The sequence below is a fragment of the Betta splendens genome, chromosome 14 (assembly GCF_900634795.4).
Source record: "Betta splendens chromosome 14, fBetSpl5.4, whole genome shotgun sequence".
Taxonomy (NCBI): Eukaryota; Metazoa; Chordata; class Actinopteri; order Anabantiformes; family Osphronemidae; genus Betta; species Betta splendens.
In genome coordinates this window covers 8,680,853-8,697,313 of record NC_040894.2, presented here as the reverse complement: position 1 = coordinate 8,697,313, position 16,461 = coordinate 8,680,853, and the positions used below count along the sequence as shown (strand labels likewise).

Sequence of the window (16,461 nt, the reverse complement as noted above, 5' to 3'; positions counted from 1 at the left end):
TTGAACAAATCCATATTTATTCATTTGACTCTAGCATTTCTAAAGTGTTCCACTTTGGTTCTGCAACTATTCCTCTGTTTTGACACAACAAACAATAATTGTTTAAATAATTTATTGGCAATTTGATTTCTCAGGTTCAGCCAACTTTAGATTTGCCAGGCTGTAAAAACACTTATCTCCAAACCTTAAAAGTAACTTTATTGCGCTTGTGATTGTTTTATCATTAGCAGAATGTGTTTTTCTCTGAGCACTGGGAGCGCTGATTGTTCGCACGTAGGGCACAGTGCTGAAACCAATCAATATGCAAATCAATCACAAAGTGACCAACAACAAACCCATGGGAACAAACACTGATAGGCTAATTCATGCTCTTACATGATGAATGTCTCTGGATAACAGTAAAATAAACAACCGCTTCTGAGATTCAGACCTGCTTTTAATCTGAAAGTCCATGATGGGGAACTTACTCTATCAATAGATGAATCAATCAGCCTGTTTGAGTGTCTGTCATTAACTGGTCATCTGACTTCCCACTCTTGTGTAATGTCACTAACCTGTTTAATTTGCTGATCTGTTTATTTCTCACAAGCTTTAACATTCATTTGCTTCAATTGAAACGCTTTAACACATAAAACGCTACATGTGCAGTGCACAAAACATATAAATGTAACCTACAGTAGTATTACTGGGAGTGTTTACTATTGCATTTTTTAACTCACTTGTGTACTTTGGCTCAGTATATATACACCACTGCACATTCAGATTTAGTCCCTGGATGCATCTGTTCAAGGTGCAATGCTGCCACCTGGTGGTGAAATATCACAATCAGAATGAAAACCGATGTCTAAGCCATGTAGAATAAATGTTGCTATTGCACATTCTCTACAGGAATCAAATGTTAGTCACATCAGCTCTGGGCACGACGAGCAAAACTAACAACGAAGTGCAACATGTCAAAAAAATATAAAATCCATTTGTCCCAAGATATACAACATTCTTTAGTGTCGAGATGTTTGACTGGACATTTACATTTAGTGAACACATGCAACAGTGATTTTGTCCTAGAATTTTAAAATCCACCTATAATCACTGGGATTACACAAGTCCCAGTCCAGTGTCAGAGGCCTTGGATCAGTGCAGTCCACCTGCAGCTAGGAGACTAAGTGTCAGTATGAGCAGCACGGTGTTTGATGACACGTCGGCTCCCGACGCTGCAACGGGAAAAACAACGATTAGCAAGAATATAGGAAATCAAGTCTAGCAGATACCATCTGCTACTGTTGCATCACCATAGTGAACACCAAGCCTACACATGTGGACACGACACACCTTTGATGGTGAACGTGGTTTCCATGCCTGCGTGGATGTGGTCCGTCACGTGACAGTGAAGCAGCCACGTTCCTGGGTTTCCAGCGACCATCTCTAGAGTCTGGAAAGTCCCGGGGAACAGGTCAAAGACGTCTGCGCGGTGCACGCGGTCCGTCTGACGCACACACACACAACAACGAAAAGAGGAAACAAGCCCTGAGCGATCGCAGTGAAGTGTTTTTCTCGCATAAGTAGATACAGGAACAGGTACAGGAAATGCTTTGAGTGCAAAGACGACGACGCCCGGCGTCAGACTTCGCAGCGTTACCCTGTAGGTGAAGGTCTCGGCGTGGAAATGGACCGTGTGCATGTCGACCTCGTTGCCCATGCCCAGCAGGTACCAGTCCACCCTCTGGCCCTGCGTCATCTCCAGCCCGTGGAGGTTTCCGTACACTTTACCGTTGATCCCTTCAACGGACATTAAAACACGCTGCATCAAATCCACTGTTTCACGGTCCGGTTGTGTTTTACTGAATCCTATCACTTACCATGCATCAAGTTACTCTCCTCAAACTCCTGGTCTGCCTCAAATGCATCGGGGTCCTCCTCCAGATACGTTCTGATGTTGTCCTCCAAATACCAGGACTGGTTTTCGTCATGCACCATGAAGAGCAGAGCGAACTCCTTGTCCACGTCCGCCCTGCGCCTGTCAGCCCCCGCGCCGTGCTGCAGAGTCCCAGGTCTGCAGATCACCAGAGGCCCCAGGAGCCCGCTGTACAGGTCCTGAACACAACACAACACAACGCGCACGTCACTGTGAGGGCTGCGCTCCCGCTGTCAACGTGTACACGAAGGGCACAACGCACCTTAATGAAATTGACCCTGGAGTAATAGGCGTACGTGATGCAGGTGGGATCTGAGGGCCCTGGGCCTGAGCTGACAGGCACGTCCCACGTCAGGCCCAGTATGTGACCTGAGGGCGGGATGCAGCGGGTATTAGACCCCGTCGCCATTAGCATTAATGCGGCGTGTTGGGTGCTCACCGGGTTGAACGGGGACGTGGGCGCCGCTGGCCCTCACGCCGTGGGCGCCGATGGAGTACGGCCGGCTAGCAAGGTTCTTGAACGTTATCACGATCTGCTCCCCCACCTCTGCTTTGATCACCGGACCTGCGGACGATGAAATCTCAAGTTCCGGCTCTTTTCTTGGACTAACGCAAACACCCCGTGCAGCCGGACCCAGGAGCTCACCCATAATTCCCAGGTGCTCCTGGTCCCCATTGCGCTCCTTGTGGACTCTGAAGCTGTCGTCGGTGTATTCTCTGTACACCACCTTCTTGTAGCGCGAGCCGATCCGGTCCTTTCCCCTCTGTACGAAGATGCTGCCTGGACTGGACACGGGTTGTTACATGTTACAGACTCCAGCTTCAGCAGTGAGCCAACACTCATGCCGCACACACACCTGTTCTCTGGGGTGGCGCTGTGCTTCTCCAGCTCCCAGTGTCTCTCTGGGGAGTAGTCCCACTCGATTTCCTCTGCGCCGATGAAGTACTCCACAACTTTGGCGGGTCGGGTCTGCGTTGCCTTGACTTTGCGCTGCGGGCAGTAGTTGACTCTGTACAGCTGCCTCATGCCAGCGGAGAAGTGGTCTGTGACCCTGCAGCTCACCTCATACACACCTGTGGGGAAATGATGAGCGGTTAAGTGTGGACGCACTGTAAACTTTTTTTTTTCTGATTAAGAAAGCAACACTCTAGGTTTTGGTGAGATTTGTTGACTTTGTTGCCTAGTTGACAGTTGCGTTAAATGGCTTCTGTTTATTATGATGAAACCCCCCTGGGGGTTCCGGGTCGCTGGGCGTTGAGGGGGATGTGTGGGTTGTGCAGCACCGTTAGGGAAGATGTTGTTGTTGTGGGTGACCCTGCCTCCGCTGTGATGCGTTCAGGTGTTCCAAAAATAAAACTGGCCATCTGAGCAAAAGACCATTTGTTTTTTGTTTTTTTATGGGTTTAGTGGTTTGATGATCTAAACTGAATTAGAAATTAGTGAAAAAAAATTGTTATGACTTAACTTAAAATAAAATATTACATAAAATATTAAGGGAAGCATTTGGAAAACAAAGTTAAATCCATTTGGTAATCAGCGCGTTAAATGTAAAGTTTTATGTCAAGTAATCAAGCAAATGAGTTCAGAATATTAAAGATTTTGGGTTAATAAACATGCATTTTGTGTATTGAACTCAAAATACCCATTTCGTAGCAATCAATAATAATATGTAGCATGTAATCAGCAGTTTTACGTTACTGTGGCATTTGACATTTGAGTTCATAAACTCTAAAGTTTTGAGGCAATCAGTTGAGTTCTGTTAACTAATCAGGGTTTACTGTGCACAGGAGCAGGAGCTCTGAGGTTCGAAAATAAAGCTCTCAAAATAGTTTAACTGCTCAACTTCAATGTACAGTAATTCATTGTGGATGTTTCCTTTAGCTGGACTAAGGTGAAGGTTCAGGCTCCTGTATAAATGTTTGTCCATTTCCTGTAAGTACAATAGTTATTTACCTCAGTGCTTCCTGATTCAAGTATTGGGAGGAACACACGATCTCCTAATCCTGCATCCTGTACATGTACATACTGCATCTGCTCATTCTTGACTGACCGGGCGTGCTGGGCCGCATGCTGAAGGTAGCGGTGGTGTGTGGGAACACGCTGACGGTGTCCCGCGTGGTGCTGTGCTTATCGAAGGTGTTCCCCTCGAAATAAACGCCGTGGATGTCCACCTCGGAGCCCAGCCCGAAGACGTACCACCTCACAGCGTCCCCGGCACACATGTCCAGCCCGTCCAGGTTCCCGTACATGAGTCCGTTTACAGCTGGGCGGAACGGAAAGATTCACAGGCGTTACCGGCGAATACGCGGCTGCAACCAGAATCAATGAAACAAGGCAGAAACCCACCATGCATCTTATTGCTTTCTTGGAAATCCTCATTGTGTATGTCTGTCTCTTTCGTTCCAAAATGTTTGACATTCTCCCCGAAATACCTGCTCATGTTTTCATCCATGACAGAGAACAGAAGGAAAAACTCCTTTTCCTACACAGAAACACAGACACACCCAGTATTCACTTGTTCTAAGTTTTCAGATACCCACTGGATTTCAACTGACGTCACTTTCGCTGCACCTGGGTTCCTCCTTGCGCCAGCGTTCCTTTCTTGCACACAAGCAGAGGTCCCACCAGGCCGGAGTTGGTGTCCATGATGGGATCGGTGGCGGAGTAATACAGGTAGGGCACACATGGCGGGTCAGAGGCCGATGGACCATCCAGCACCTTCCACGTGTAGGTGAAATTCTCTCCTGGAGCAACTTGGGAACCGGGCGTCGCCCCCATCCATCGCTCATCTGCACAGACAGCAGTCAGAGGCAGTGTTTCCTGTCTCCGCTTTCATTCCCATGACTCTACAATGTCTGCGTTTGTACTGCGTGCGCATGTGCGGCTGCTGCTTTCTCACTGCTGTCCGAGGAGCTTCCTGGGGACAGCCGGTCGTCTTGCAGGCCGTGAGCCTCAATGCTGTAGTGTCCATCGGCCATGTTCATGAACGTCACGCGGACGGTGTCCCCTTCTTCTGCTCTCAGGACTGGACCTGGACAACGGCAGAGCACTGTCACCAGGGGAACTGAGAGAACCTGAGTCATTTCCGAGAGGAGAGAGTCAGTACCCAGAAGTCCCAAGTGAAAGCTCTCGGGCGGTTTCCTGGTGGTGAACGTGCCGTCCGTGTACTCCCTGTATAAAACCTTCAAGTACTGACCCCCGAGCCTCCCGTCACCTCTGCCAAAAAACACCTCTGATGGACTGTGTGAGAAGAAGGCGGGGGTGGGTGGGGAGGATTACAAGAAAAACGGGTGTTGCGATCAACATCAGATGAGGCAGCGCTGGGGAATTTCATTTGTTTCACTCAACAGAGGCGCTGCCATGGCTCTTTCTATCTATAGCCAGATTCACATTAACCTTAAGCTATACTCAATACTGTGCATATTATTCGTGGATTTAAGCATCAGCAACATGAAAAACATCACAGTAAACACTCGGTACGTGTCCACCCACCTGTCGGCCTCGGTCAGAGATACGTTATTAATAAGGTCCCTATCTGAAGGAGCGTAATTCCACAGTAATTTCTCCGCTGCCAGGTAATAGGTCCTCACAGCACCTTCAGCCACTGTAGCGCCAGACTCACCGTCACAAGCCTTCACCTCATAAAAAGCAGCCATTCCAGCTGGAACAGACAAACACACAGGACCACAGACTGAGGAAACTGGATGATTGTCTTTTAGCAGTTTCAAAAAAAAGAGAGGATGAGGTTTTCATAATCTTTGTAAAACAAGTAAATAAATATAAACTTTAGATTAGACTAGGCCGCTGAGTGCAGTTTGACCATTTCTACGTTTATTGGCCTTATAAAGTCTTCCAACGCGAGTTCTGGCCTGTTTAGAGGAGCTGTGGGGCCGTTTGGAAGATTTCCCTCTGACAAAACCCCAGCAGGGTGCCTCGCATTCTCCCCCGTCAGCAGCTCCGCACAGCTGGCAAAGCCCCAGAGCCAAGAGGTCAAAGGTCAGCTACCCTACCCTCAAAGTGGTCGTTAACCTGGCAGGACAGCAGCCACTTTCCTCGGGCTTTAGGGACCATCTCGGCCGTCGCAAACGTGGCCGGGAACAGGCTGAGGACGTCGGTGCGGTGGCCGCGGTCCAGCAGCGTGTTCCCATGGAAGTACGCGGAGTGGATGTCCACCTCGTTGCCCATGCCAAACAAATGCCAGGAAACCCTGCGGTGCTGGCACAACGAGATCCCCGGCAGGTTCCCGAACACGTAGCCATTAATAGCTGGAGGAGAGAAAACGCTGAGGTCAGCAAATTTGGATTTTAGGGGAAATGTGGAACATTTTCACTCACCGTGCATCAGGTTTGACTCCTCAAAGTCTTGGTCTTCTTGGTCGATATAAACTGGACCAATATACTCCCTGATGTTCTCCTCCAGGTACCAACTCAGGTTTTCATCGACCACGCTGAACATCAAGAACACATCCTGGTCCACGTCGTTACGGGCAGACTTTGTAACGATTGGCTCGTTAGTCTCCTTCAAAACCCCTGCGCGCCGAGAAACACGCCGAATGGGATGATGCCACTTTTAAAAAGAGTAAAAAGAGCTACACATAAGGAGCATGCGGTTGATGCCGCTGTACCTTTCTTGCAGGTGAGCAGAGCGCCAATAAGTCCTGACGCGATGTCGCGGGGGGCGTCTAGGTGGGAGTGGTAGACCCAGGTCAGGCAGTCGGCATCGCCGTCTGTGGGAGCAAATTCTGGCCTGACCTCCCAGCGGTAGGTGTAGCTGCCCCCCGGGGGAACCGAGTCGTCCTCCTTCAACCTGCCCGACGTCCCGTCTGGGTACATCGCCCCTGAAAACACATGCACCGCGTTGCTGCCTGTACGGATCGGCTTCAACTATTCACACTCACTGCATCGGTATAATGCAGATGCTTCATTCAGAACTACGTTTGCCAAATTGATGTCATATCACTTTTAACAGATGGTGTCTCTGATGAAGAATCAGCTACCGCAGCTTGTGTGTGATCTACAAGCCTATTATAACTGACCTCAGTCTGACTCACAAGCATTACTGGTACAGTACATTAACCTTTGCTCATCATGTCACAGCTAAAAACAGGAGTCGCTGAGTAGCAGTTTTATGTCTTCACCTTCCCCTTCCCCCTTCTCTTCCTCTTCTAACCCAAAGCTTACACTGATATACAATGAATACCTCAAGCAAATCAGGACAAAAGCCTTAGACAAACTTTCACTTTCAGTTCCCTGAAGGCACTTAAATTCCTCAGGGTGACCTCCCACGGGGGTGGGGGCTCGTTGCGTAACAAAGACACCATTAACAGGGGCCAGATCATCCACAACAAGCCTTGACTTCCTGAAACTGACCAGCGTCCACCGCCCTAAACAGACTCATTCAATCAGAACGGCGCTGCCTGTCTCTCGTCTTACTATCTTGATATCAGGGACAGTATGGGGAAAAAAAAGGCAAAACCTTCAGACTACTTTTATACGAAGCCAAAGCCTTCTGTATTTTAAGCAGGACAGAAAGTATTATATTCATGTGCTGGAACCGCACACAATGTCTTTTATTGTGTGGACAATGTCAGTATTACATCCGACCAAAGTTATGCCAAGAGAGAATGTTCAGTGAGCTTTTGCCTGATAATAGTTTCTTTACAGCAGCACATTCTAAAAAGTAGGAAGGAACTATCGCATTATGGAAAACAGTGCATTTCCTGCCATGAACATAATACTTGAATAAATCTGTTGGTGTGGTGATAAGATCAGACTACAATACGTGAGACTCCACTCAAACTACAAATGCATATTCACATACATTAAAGCACTGCATGTATGAAGAGTGTGTTTAATTTTCTTCTGTATGATTTTCTATGTGTTCACGTATATTTTGCGTCCTCTAGGATCTCACCCTCAGCATCCTTCTTATAGAAAACTCCATGGGGGTGCATGGAATAATTCCTGCTGGCGAAGTTCTTCAGATGAACCACTATCACGTCGTCAACCTCCGCTCGCAGAATGGGGCCCAGGAAGCCCAGCCACTCGGGTCGAGGAGCCGGGCGGCTGTAGGAGGCGTCCGTATACTGTCGGAACATCGCCTTCTTATAGACAGCGCCGATGCTCTGATTGTCGCTTTGCAGAAATACAGCTGCGTCGCTGAGGTGGAAGTGGAAAGTAAGAGGTGGTTACACAAAAACAGACAATCTGACTCAAAAAGGAAGGATCTGGAGTGTAGAAAAAGGTGCTGTCGCTGTGGTTTGCCTGATACGACTTCTAGAACGCTCTAAATGCACCACCGCAAAACAAATTGCACCTTGTTGCAGCTCTGCCACAATTACACATATCACTACTGTAATGACACGCTTCTGCGGGCTAATAAGCGGCCACTAGAGCTGTGGTACACACAGTTTTGCGACCGGCTCGAGCAGAAAACAACACGAGCACAAAAGGCGCAATGTTTTGGGTGGAGGTTGTTACAAGTGACTCCATACACGCACCTCTCACTACATCATCCTCCACTGTAACGACACATCATGATATTGTATCATACAGTAAAAGTACACAATATAAGGATTGTGTAAAAGCTGCGTGGGACTGTCTGTGTCTGGTGTTAGTCAGCGAGAGTCTGATAAGCTGCATGGCTGATAACTGGGGGGCAGTTTGTGGGATGTAATAACTCTGTGTCAAGGCTACATGGGGTTTATTCATAAAGCCTTTTACCCAATAACATCATGACATTAAGATTCGGAAACTGTCAGTATGTGTCATTAATACATCCTCAATCTATAAGAGCAGAGACAGGAAATTTGCAGCCACAACCATAAACGAGGAAACGACATTATTTTGTAGGTTTATAACATAACTTCTTCTTCTTCTTCTCTTCTTATTGCCTATTATCTCACAATAATTACTTTCTGTCTTGTCTATGAAGCCCCCCTTTGCCACAAAGGGGCAAATATTCACTGTTATTCTGAGACGTTTCACGTACTTGGCTCAACATCCAGTAACGCGCTCATGAACCTCTTCAGAAGTGCAGCCTCGGTCACACCCGGCAGGACGACAGCGTAAACTTTGGACCTGCTCATGTTCTGATACTGACTGTTCTGAGTGCTTGAATTCACCCCGTACTCTTATAAATAGCCTCAGCAAACAGTTGTGTACACATTAAAATAAATAGTTTAAAAAAATATTAAATATGTCTTATCGCGACGGTATCACGACTCACCCATCATCCGCGATCGCTTTCCCACTCAGGAGGTTTTTTCCACTCGGTGCGTAATTCCACCGGTCCTCAACGATCCCCACGTAGAACACGCGCTCCCTGCGGCGACCGCTTCTCGCGGAGCAACCGAGCAGCGCGAGCAGAATCAGCACGCGGCTCGGCGACAGCCTCGCAATCCGCGCCATGTCGACGACCGGCGCGTGCTTCGCGGGGTTTTGGTTCAAGAGGCACGCGAGCGAACCTCCTCCGGCACCATGTGAGCGCGTAGTGGCGGCGGCGCTGCGGAGCTTATGAAACCCTGCAAAAGACAACAGTCGGGCTATTCAAGGTTCGAGCGGCGGCGGCGGGGCCACAGCATCCTGTGGATTAACGACTTCACCAGTCACTCTAACAGTTTACTACGAGATGCTGTGAACTGGAAAATGGAAGTAATGAAAGTCACTGTCGACTTGTGTTAAAATCTGAATCATTTGTCCCTGTTGTCACGCGTGTTTTTAACATTACGCTTTAGTCATTTGTTCACAATGTTCCAGATCTTTCACCACTTCATTTTTAAATCACCAAAAACAGAATAATAGGTGGGACCAGTGGTTTTATGGGTATTTTGGCCCGATGGTTTCCAGAACGTTGGAACTGTTAAAAACAACTAGTGGTCGCCGGGATGAGAGACCAGTCTGCTGTTCTGCTTAACGTCTTCATATGGCCGCAGTAAAGTCACACAGCAGTCGACTGGTTCAACTTCAGGGAGTCATTAAACGTAATTGCCCTGAGAGTCGGCCTTGTGTCCGCCTCACCTCACAGGGATGAAGCTGACACCTGCTGACCGGCCCGCAGCAGCACAGCCGCAGGTCAGGGTTGCATGGGTGGCTCTGCTGACTAGACTATTCTCTTGTAAACTGCTTGTGGTCCACAGCAATGCAAAAACACTTTAACCACAATATTCAATGTTAACATCTTGTGTCAGAAAGTGTGAGTCATACGTCTGAGACTTTGAATAAGCAAAGCCTTGGCTGACGATTTAGTCCCCTGTTTAATGACATTTTATATTATTTTAAGGAAAGTTCTACTGCACCAAGTACAAAGTACATTTGACTTCATCATTTAAGGGGTTCAAAGGATATTTTGATCCCTTAAATCCCTTTTGATCCACATTTTAAACATAATTTTAGGATCAAATGCCAGGTGTACTGCTTCAACGGCTAAGCGAACAGCTCTTCTTCTGTGGCGTGCGCGCGCACAGCTCCATTGCCTAAGCGCGTTCCCGTCGCCGCGAGCGCGCACGACGCTGCTTCTCCGCCGTTGGCTGCCAGCGTTCAGACATGGCTGCGCTCAGTAAAATACCGCACAACTGCTACGAGATCGGCCACACCTGGGACCCGTCCTGCGTGCAGTCTGCAGTGGCCATAACGAGGGGGGCGTTGGAGGTCTCCTTCAAAGTCTACGCGCCTCTGTATCTGGTAAGTGTCGCCTCGCGCCCCGCAACCTTTGGACCTTTGGTTGTGAAGCTAGAGTTAGCTAGCTAACACCCAAAGCTAACTAGTTCTATCTCCACTAACTAGCAGCAAGGTGGCTCGTTTTAAATAACTCTGCACTGAGGGACAAGTTCAGGCTTTACATTGTGGTCTGTCGCTCACAGACACATGCATAAACACGTCCGCCCCTTGAAAATATCATATTCCATTCTCATGGTCTGGTCTAATAAACTATGATTGACTGAAAACTTTATATAATCTAATCGAAGTTATGAAAACTGTTAATCTCCACACTCAGCTCATCTGACCTCTCAGCCAGGCTTCGTTTGCAGTTTATAGTGTGGCATAGTCACCGTGACACTGTTTAAGTCATTGTTGGCCCCAAGGGTAAAGTTTCACTTTCAAGGTTGGTCTGTCCACAAATGTAGACACAGCCGATGACCTCCACTCTGTGTTTAACAGATAGCAGCAGTTCTTAGGAGAAAGAAGAAGGACTATTATTTCAAAAGGCTTCTTCCTGAGATCCTGTGGTCCACCTCATTCCTCACTACCAATGGGGGTCTCTACATAGTTTTTTTCTGCATTTTAAGGTGAGTATGGGAATGTGACTTAGACACACACTGTTTTAGCTTACGTTTAGCAGAAATGCAAGGATTTCAATATCCACAAAAGACATTTCTGGTGTTTTTATGAAGCAATTTGCACCGTGTCATTGAAAGCGTCCTTGTTTAGCTTCTCTTCTTAGGAAAGTAGCAACAGTATACCATTACAGATGTTTCCTTTGAATAATAAACTACAACAATGTAGTATTGTTAAGTTACACCTCCATTCTTGTTTAATTAAGTGCACTCTAAGGTCTTGGTGCTTTACAAAATAGTTCCAAGACCAATGAGGTTTGCTGAAAGCAGTAATCCTGGATGAGGTAATCTGATTATGTTAGTTTTTCAAGTTAAGCAGTTAAGAAGTGGATTGTTCTTAATTGAAAAATTCATCCTGTGAGCCACAGGCAAGAAGCAAATCTGGAAACATCACTGTGACAAAATACACAAATGAATTATGTCATCTTACTGTTGTCTTTTGTGCACATACTGTACACACTGTATATTGTAAACACAAATGCATACAGTTTGGCGAAAACCTGTATGAAGACAGAAAACTGTAAAATAATTTTAGAAAACTGCTGGGAGGGTTCTACTCGTGGTCTGCAGGGTTCGGTGCTGCACTGCCTGCCTCTTACATCGCCATCCTCATTGAGCGCAAGAGCAGGTGAGATTTCTGACAATTTTTATATTTGTTAGCTTTTCTTTTTGTCTTGAAATGTATAATAACTCACACCATCACTTAAAACACATAAAAATGCCACAGTTCGGTTGTTTGATACATCTCAAATACCATTTGTATTCATGGATGTGTTTAATGTGTCCTACCTGTTCTCCTCCCCACCAGGAGAGGGATGCTGACGATTTACATGGCAAATCTTGTAAGATTACCTCTGTTTATCTTTTTGAATTAGTTTAACATCAAGAGATAAACCTATGTATTCTTAACAGTGTGATCTTGTTGTCAGGCTACAGAGACTTTGTTTCGAATGGCAGTAACAAGAGGCATGATAAAACCCATCAAACATGGAGAGGTAAGATGAATTTGACTGATATGTCGGCCACTGTATACAATCACACTGACAGTACCAACAATGCATGCTCTTCTATTTTTGTGTTTACTGAACTAAGATGTGTAGACTATGATATTTAATTACAGGCAATATGCACCTGCAAGTTCTGATCTGGCTCTTCTGCCACATTAGGAATGAATAAATGTAATGTAAAATGTAGAACCAAAGATTTAATTTGAAAAAAATCTAATTTGCTGGATTTGCTTGAGGGAAAAAAAACCTGGGAGCCTATGAATAAATCTAGACCACTTTACTCCCTGTTTAAGATGGCCCATGTTTCTGTTTCTGCTGATTTTCTCTTTGTTTCTCTCATTTAGGTGCTTTTATTTTGCATAACTGCATCGCTCTACATGTTCTTCTTCAGGTCAGCACAGTCAATTCTTAGAGTGAAACATGTACACATGTGGATTGTCAGAAATATGCTTTAAAGTGAAAATTTAAAACAGTGTTGTTTCCTTTTTGAATGTTGTGTTCTCTACTGCAGGAGTAAAGATGGTCTTAAAGGCTTTGCATTCTCTGCATTAAAGTAAGTAACTATATTCCTAATGAGGCCTTTGTTTAGACCCCGACAGTGTTTTGGAAAAGCTTACAGAGGTGAGGTGCTTTTTCTGTCGCAGGTTCATTGTTGGGAAGGAAGAGATTCCAGCCCACTCTGGCACAGCAGAGCAAAGCTGCACTGTGTCTGCTAATAGGACAGCTGCGATAGAGACGGAGAATTCACAGGCTCCTGCCAGAAGCTCTAGGAGGAAAACTGTGGTAGCCTACACCAGGAAACTGTTAGATTCAATGTGAGAGTATACACATCTGTACAGACATGCATAAATTTGTGCAGAGTACAAAGCAATAGTAATGTTTCCCTCTTTCAATGCAGATGTAAACAGGGTCCAAGACACAGATGTTGCAAACATCATCAAGACAACTGCATTTCCTACTGCATTAAAGTAAGATATTTTCAGAATCCTACTTTTAGTGATATCGTTCCTGTTTGTGTGGTTGTTGATTTTTTTTATAAGGCAATATTTTCTACCACTGCCCAGGGATTTGTCAGGATGTTCAGTGTTGGCTACCTGATCCAGTGTTGTCTTCGGGTGCCTTCAGCATTCAGGCAGATGTTCTCCAAACCCTCACGGCTTCCTTCTCTCTTCTATAACAAAGAGAACTTCCAGCTGGGAGCATTTCTAGGATCATTTGTCAGCATCTATAAGGTAGATTGCGTACTACACTTTTTATTTTTCTAAACCATTTTAATTTGTTCTGCATTTTTAAATAAATGCAATTCTGCATTTATTTAAATGTCATGTGAGTGTTGTTTTATTATTGTATTAAATGCATCTCTGGGTCACACAGGGAACCAGCTGCCTGCTGCGCTGGCTGCGAAACATTGACGATGAACTCCACGCACTGATAGCCGGTAAGAATGTATGGTTTAAACTGTCTAACTTTCCTATAGTTTGGTCCAACCCCAGATTTCCCTATTGCTCAGCTGTTTTACTCAGTGTTTTCCTTTTGTATTCCATCTTCTAAGGTTTCCTGGCTGGTATGTCCATGTTCTTCTACAAAAGCACAACAATATCCATGTACCTCTTCTCCAAGCTGGTGGAGGTAAATAACCAGTGCCATATGTTTAACTAAATCTAGAACACAAGGTTACTCAGAAGGAGGCATTCACTTTATTACCCTGGTTATGATGACATAAATGCCTCCTTATCTGGTTGAAGAGTTTATCATTAACAGCTGGTTATGTGTGTCTTTAGACCATGTATTTCAAAGGCATCGAGGCTGGACGGTTCCCATACTTTCCCCATGCAGACACAATCTTATACGCCATCTCCACCGCCATCTGTTTCCAAGCTGTAAGTAACAAATGCACGAAAATGTTTCTTTGTTTTTGTCTGAGTGTGGATTTAATGTCAGATTCACTGCTGTTATGCAGGCTGTGATGGAAGTGCAGAACCTCAGGCCTTCGTATTGGAAGTTCCTGCTGCGTTTGACTAAGGGCAGGTGAGGATATATAGCGTATGATTTGTTGGTTTGACATGTTTAGAAATGAAACACACTGGTCATATACTTAGCGTGCATGCACAAAACTAAATATGTGAAGAAAATAACTGTGGCTGCTGCAGACATGATGAGATTCTTTTTTCCTAGGTTTGCTCTGATGAACAGACAGTTGCTAGATGTGTTTGGCACTCAGGCTTCCAGGGACTTTAAAGGATTTGTTCCCAATTTGGACCCTCGATTCACCACCGTGCTTCCACCGGTGACCGACATCCTTCTTGGATGAATCAGGACCAGGCTCTGGGAGGGGCTGTAGGGTTACCTCATTAAGAAATGGACAGTTTGCCTATTGCTTTTCAGAAACTTGAAGAATTTTTCAAGCGTTATGCCTCTGACGTAACATTGGGAATGATTTGTTCTAAGATAAGATGTACTCTGAAGAATTTCAAAGCCCAAGATCTCTAGCAAAATAGAGGTAAGTCCTAAAGAGACCACAGATAGGCATACTATAGAAAATGTCCATGTAGGCTGTTAATTTATATTTGTTGTTGCTTTGTCAAGATCACATGGATGGATCTACATGGTGTGTTGGTAGGGTAGATACACACCTACACAAATAACAAAAACAAAATGACTAGTCAATAAATAAAATTGACTCTACTCAAAGTAGATTGATGCAACATTCCCTTTTAATGTATTTGTGATGTTTCTTCACTCTGTTGCCTGCAGCTTGATACTGACTGATGTTTGTTATTTGGATGGTTAATTTCACATCCAAAGGTAAAACACACTCACAAGGCACGGTGGTATTTAATGTTTGACTCAGATTTAGGAGGACAATGAAATTGAAAGTATTACTTCCTGATCATTTCATGTGTATTTTTATAACAGTGTGTGCACTCACATGTTATTCTGTAGCAGGAAATGGAAAATATCTCTAAAAATGTGACCTTCAAAGATTTATAAAATACATAATTTTAACTTTTACATTTTTTCAGAACGTCATAGCCTTTTTTTTATGCAAATTCACATTTTTCACACTAAAACATTTTCTCTCTTTAGTTTACAGTGGTGATAGCAAAGAGCAACATTTATAGATATTTAAGAATGTTAAAGAAAGCACAGACCAAGATTAAGTTAATTTATATTAACTGGGGAAAATTCCCCAATTACAGCTGAGGGGAACCACACATCCACTGGTTGTTTACTAGTAAATTGTACTGTGACTTCTTTACACAAGCAGTCAGGCTATTTGAATGTTAAGGTAGTATCATACACTACATATATGCAGAACTCTAACCAGGTTTTCAAGACATCTCTCACCCTATTCATAATTACATGTACAGTGTGAGTGGTCGGCAGAGAACATCTGTTTGCCATCATGCTTGAGTCTGAACTTCACTTGTGGCCTGCTTTCAACTTTTCAAATAGATGTTTTCAATTAATTTATTTCAGATTCAGGATAAGAGTTTTTAAAATTAAAGTTCTAAACTAGAAAAAATGTTGCCCACCGATATTTCACAAGTGAGTGTTTCAGTAATATGTGATTGTGTCACTAAAGTGAAAAATGATGTTGATTGACTTTAAATAATAATGTTTAAAAGCATATTCTATTGTTTACACAAACTAAGTGTATTAAACAATAATTCACTGAATAAAACAACGCAGCTCAACTCATTCTCTGCCTTTTGAAAATCATACTGTTTCGTCTTCAGTTCTTAATTAAACCATTAGGGATGCTCTGTTTCTGATGTGAACACAATTAGCTTAGGCCAGCTTAGGCACACCGACCTCCACCAGAAGCCATGTTTGAAAAATAAAAAAAAATTAAAGTAGAGGGTGAACGACTCAAGCCAAAGAGTTAACAATGGTTGTAGTGCATACATGTATGTTTAATTCGTGTAAAAAGAATATATAATAAAATTTATTTTGTTTCAACTTATATGACATGTTTGTCTTGTGCCGATAATTATAGTTATTACAATCTTTAATATAAATTGCATCTGCAAGTCTACAAAGTGTGAGTGGCAAAGGTGAGTTTATTTTAATATGTGTAGTAATAAAATGACGCTAAAGATCTAATGTTCTACATAATATGTAGAATATTTTAAACTAGCTAAGAAATAGAAATTGAAAGCTGAAAAGCCCCATGGTACACAGATGACGTTGGTGGGTACTTTAT

At 44.4% G+C, this 16,461-nt stretch overlaps 2 protein-coding genes across 3 annotated transcripts; one reads left to right on the top strand and one right to left on the bottom strand.

Moving 5' to 3' along the window:
- Positions 1-95: 95 nt before the first annotated feature.
- Positions 96-9,430, bottom strand: LOC114869135 (ferroxidase HEPHL1-like). Its single transcript, XM_029173038.3, has 19 exons — positions 9,141-9,430; positions 7,827-8,071; positions 6,538-6,750; positions 6,248-6,442; positions 5,924-6,178; positions 5,406-5,574; positions 5,020-5,153; positions 4,813-4,944; positions 4,485-4,702; positions 4,260-4,395; positions 3,964-4,176; positions 2,770-2,986; positions 2,559-2,698; positions 2,352-2,477; positions 2,175-2,281; positions 1,857-2,091; positions 1,637-1,776; positions 1,330-1,483; positions 96-1,211 (listed from the first exon to the last, which is right to left on the bottom strand). The coding sequence occupies exons 1-19, from the start codon at positions 9,320-9,322 to the stop codon at positions 1,132-1,134; spliced, it is 3,291 nt and encodes a 1,096-aa protein (XP_029028871.1). The 5' UTR covers positions 9,323-9,430; the 3' UTR covers positions 96-1,131.
- Positions 9,431-10,379: 949 nt separating this feature from the next.
- On the top strand, positions 10,380-16,221 carry tmem135 (transmembrane protein 135). 2 transcript variants are annotated; one of them, XR_003788114.2, is made up of 16 exons: positions 10,380-10,594; positions 11,072-11,199; positions 11,783-11,875; positions 12,056-12,089; positions 12,177-12,242; positions 12,599-12,645; positions 12,766-12,807; positions 12,899-13,069; positions 13,153-13,222; positions 13,319-13,486; positions 13,629-13,692; positions 13,807-13,883; positions 14,036-14,134; positions 14,215-14,282; positions 14,430-14,754; positions 14,841-16,221. XR_003788114.2 is itself a non-coding variant. In XM_029173045.2 (15 exons), exons 1-15 carry the CDS (start codon positions 10,457-10,459, stop codon positions 14,563-14,565), a joined length of 1,401 nt encoding a protein of 466 aa, XP_029028878.1. In that variant the 5' UTR covers positions 10,380-10,456; the 3' UTR covers positions 14,566-16,221. The 2 variants fall into 2 exon arrangements, 1 of the variants encoding a protein (XP_029028878.1); XM_029173045.2 differs by having other exon boundaries at positions 14,430-16,221.
- The last annotated feature ends 240 nt before the right edge of the window (positions 16,222-16,461 follow it).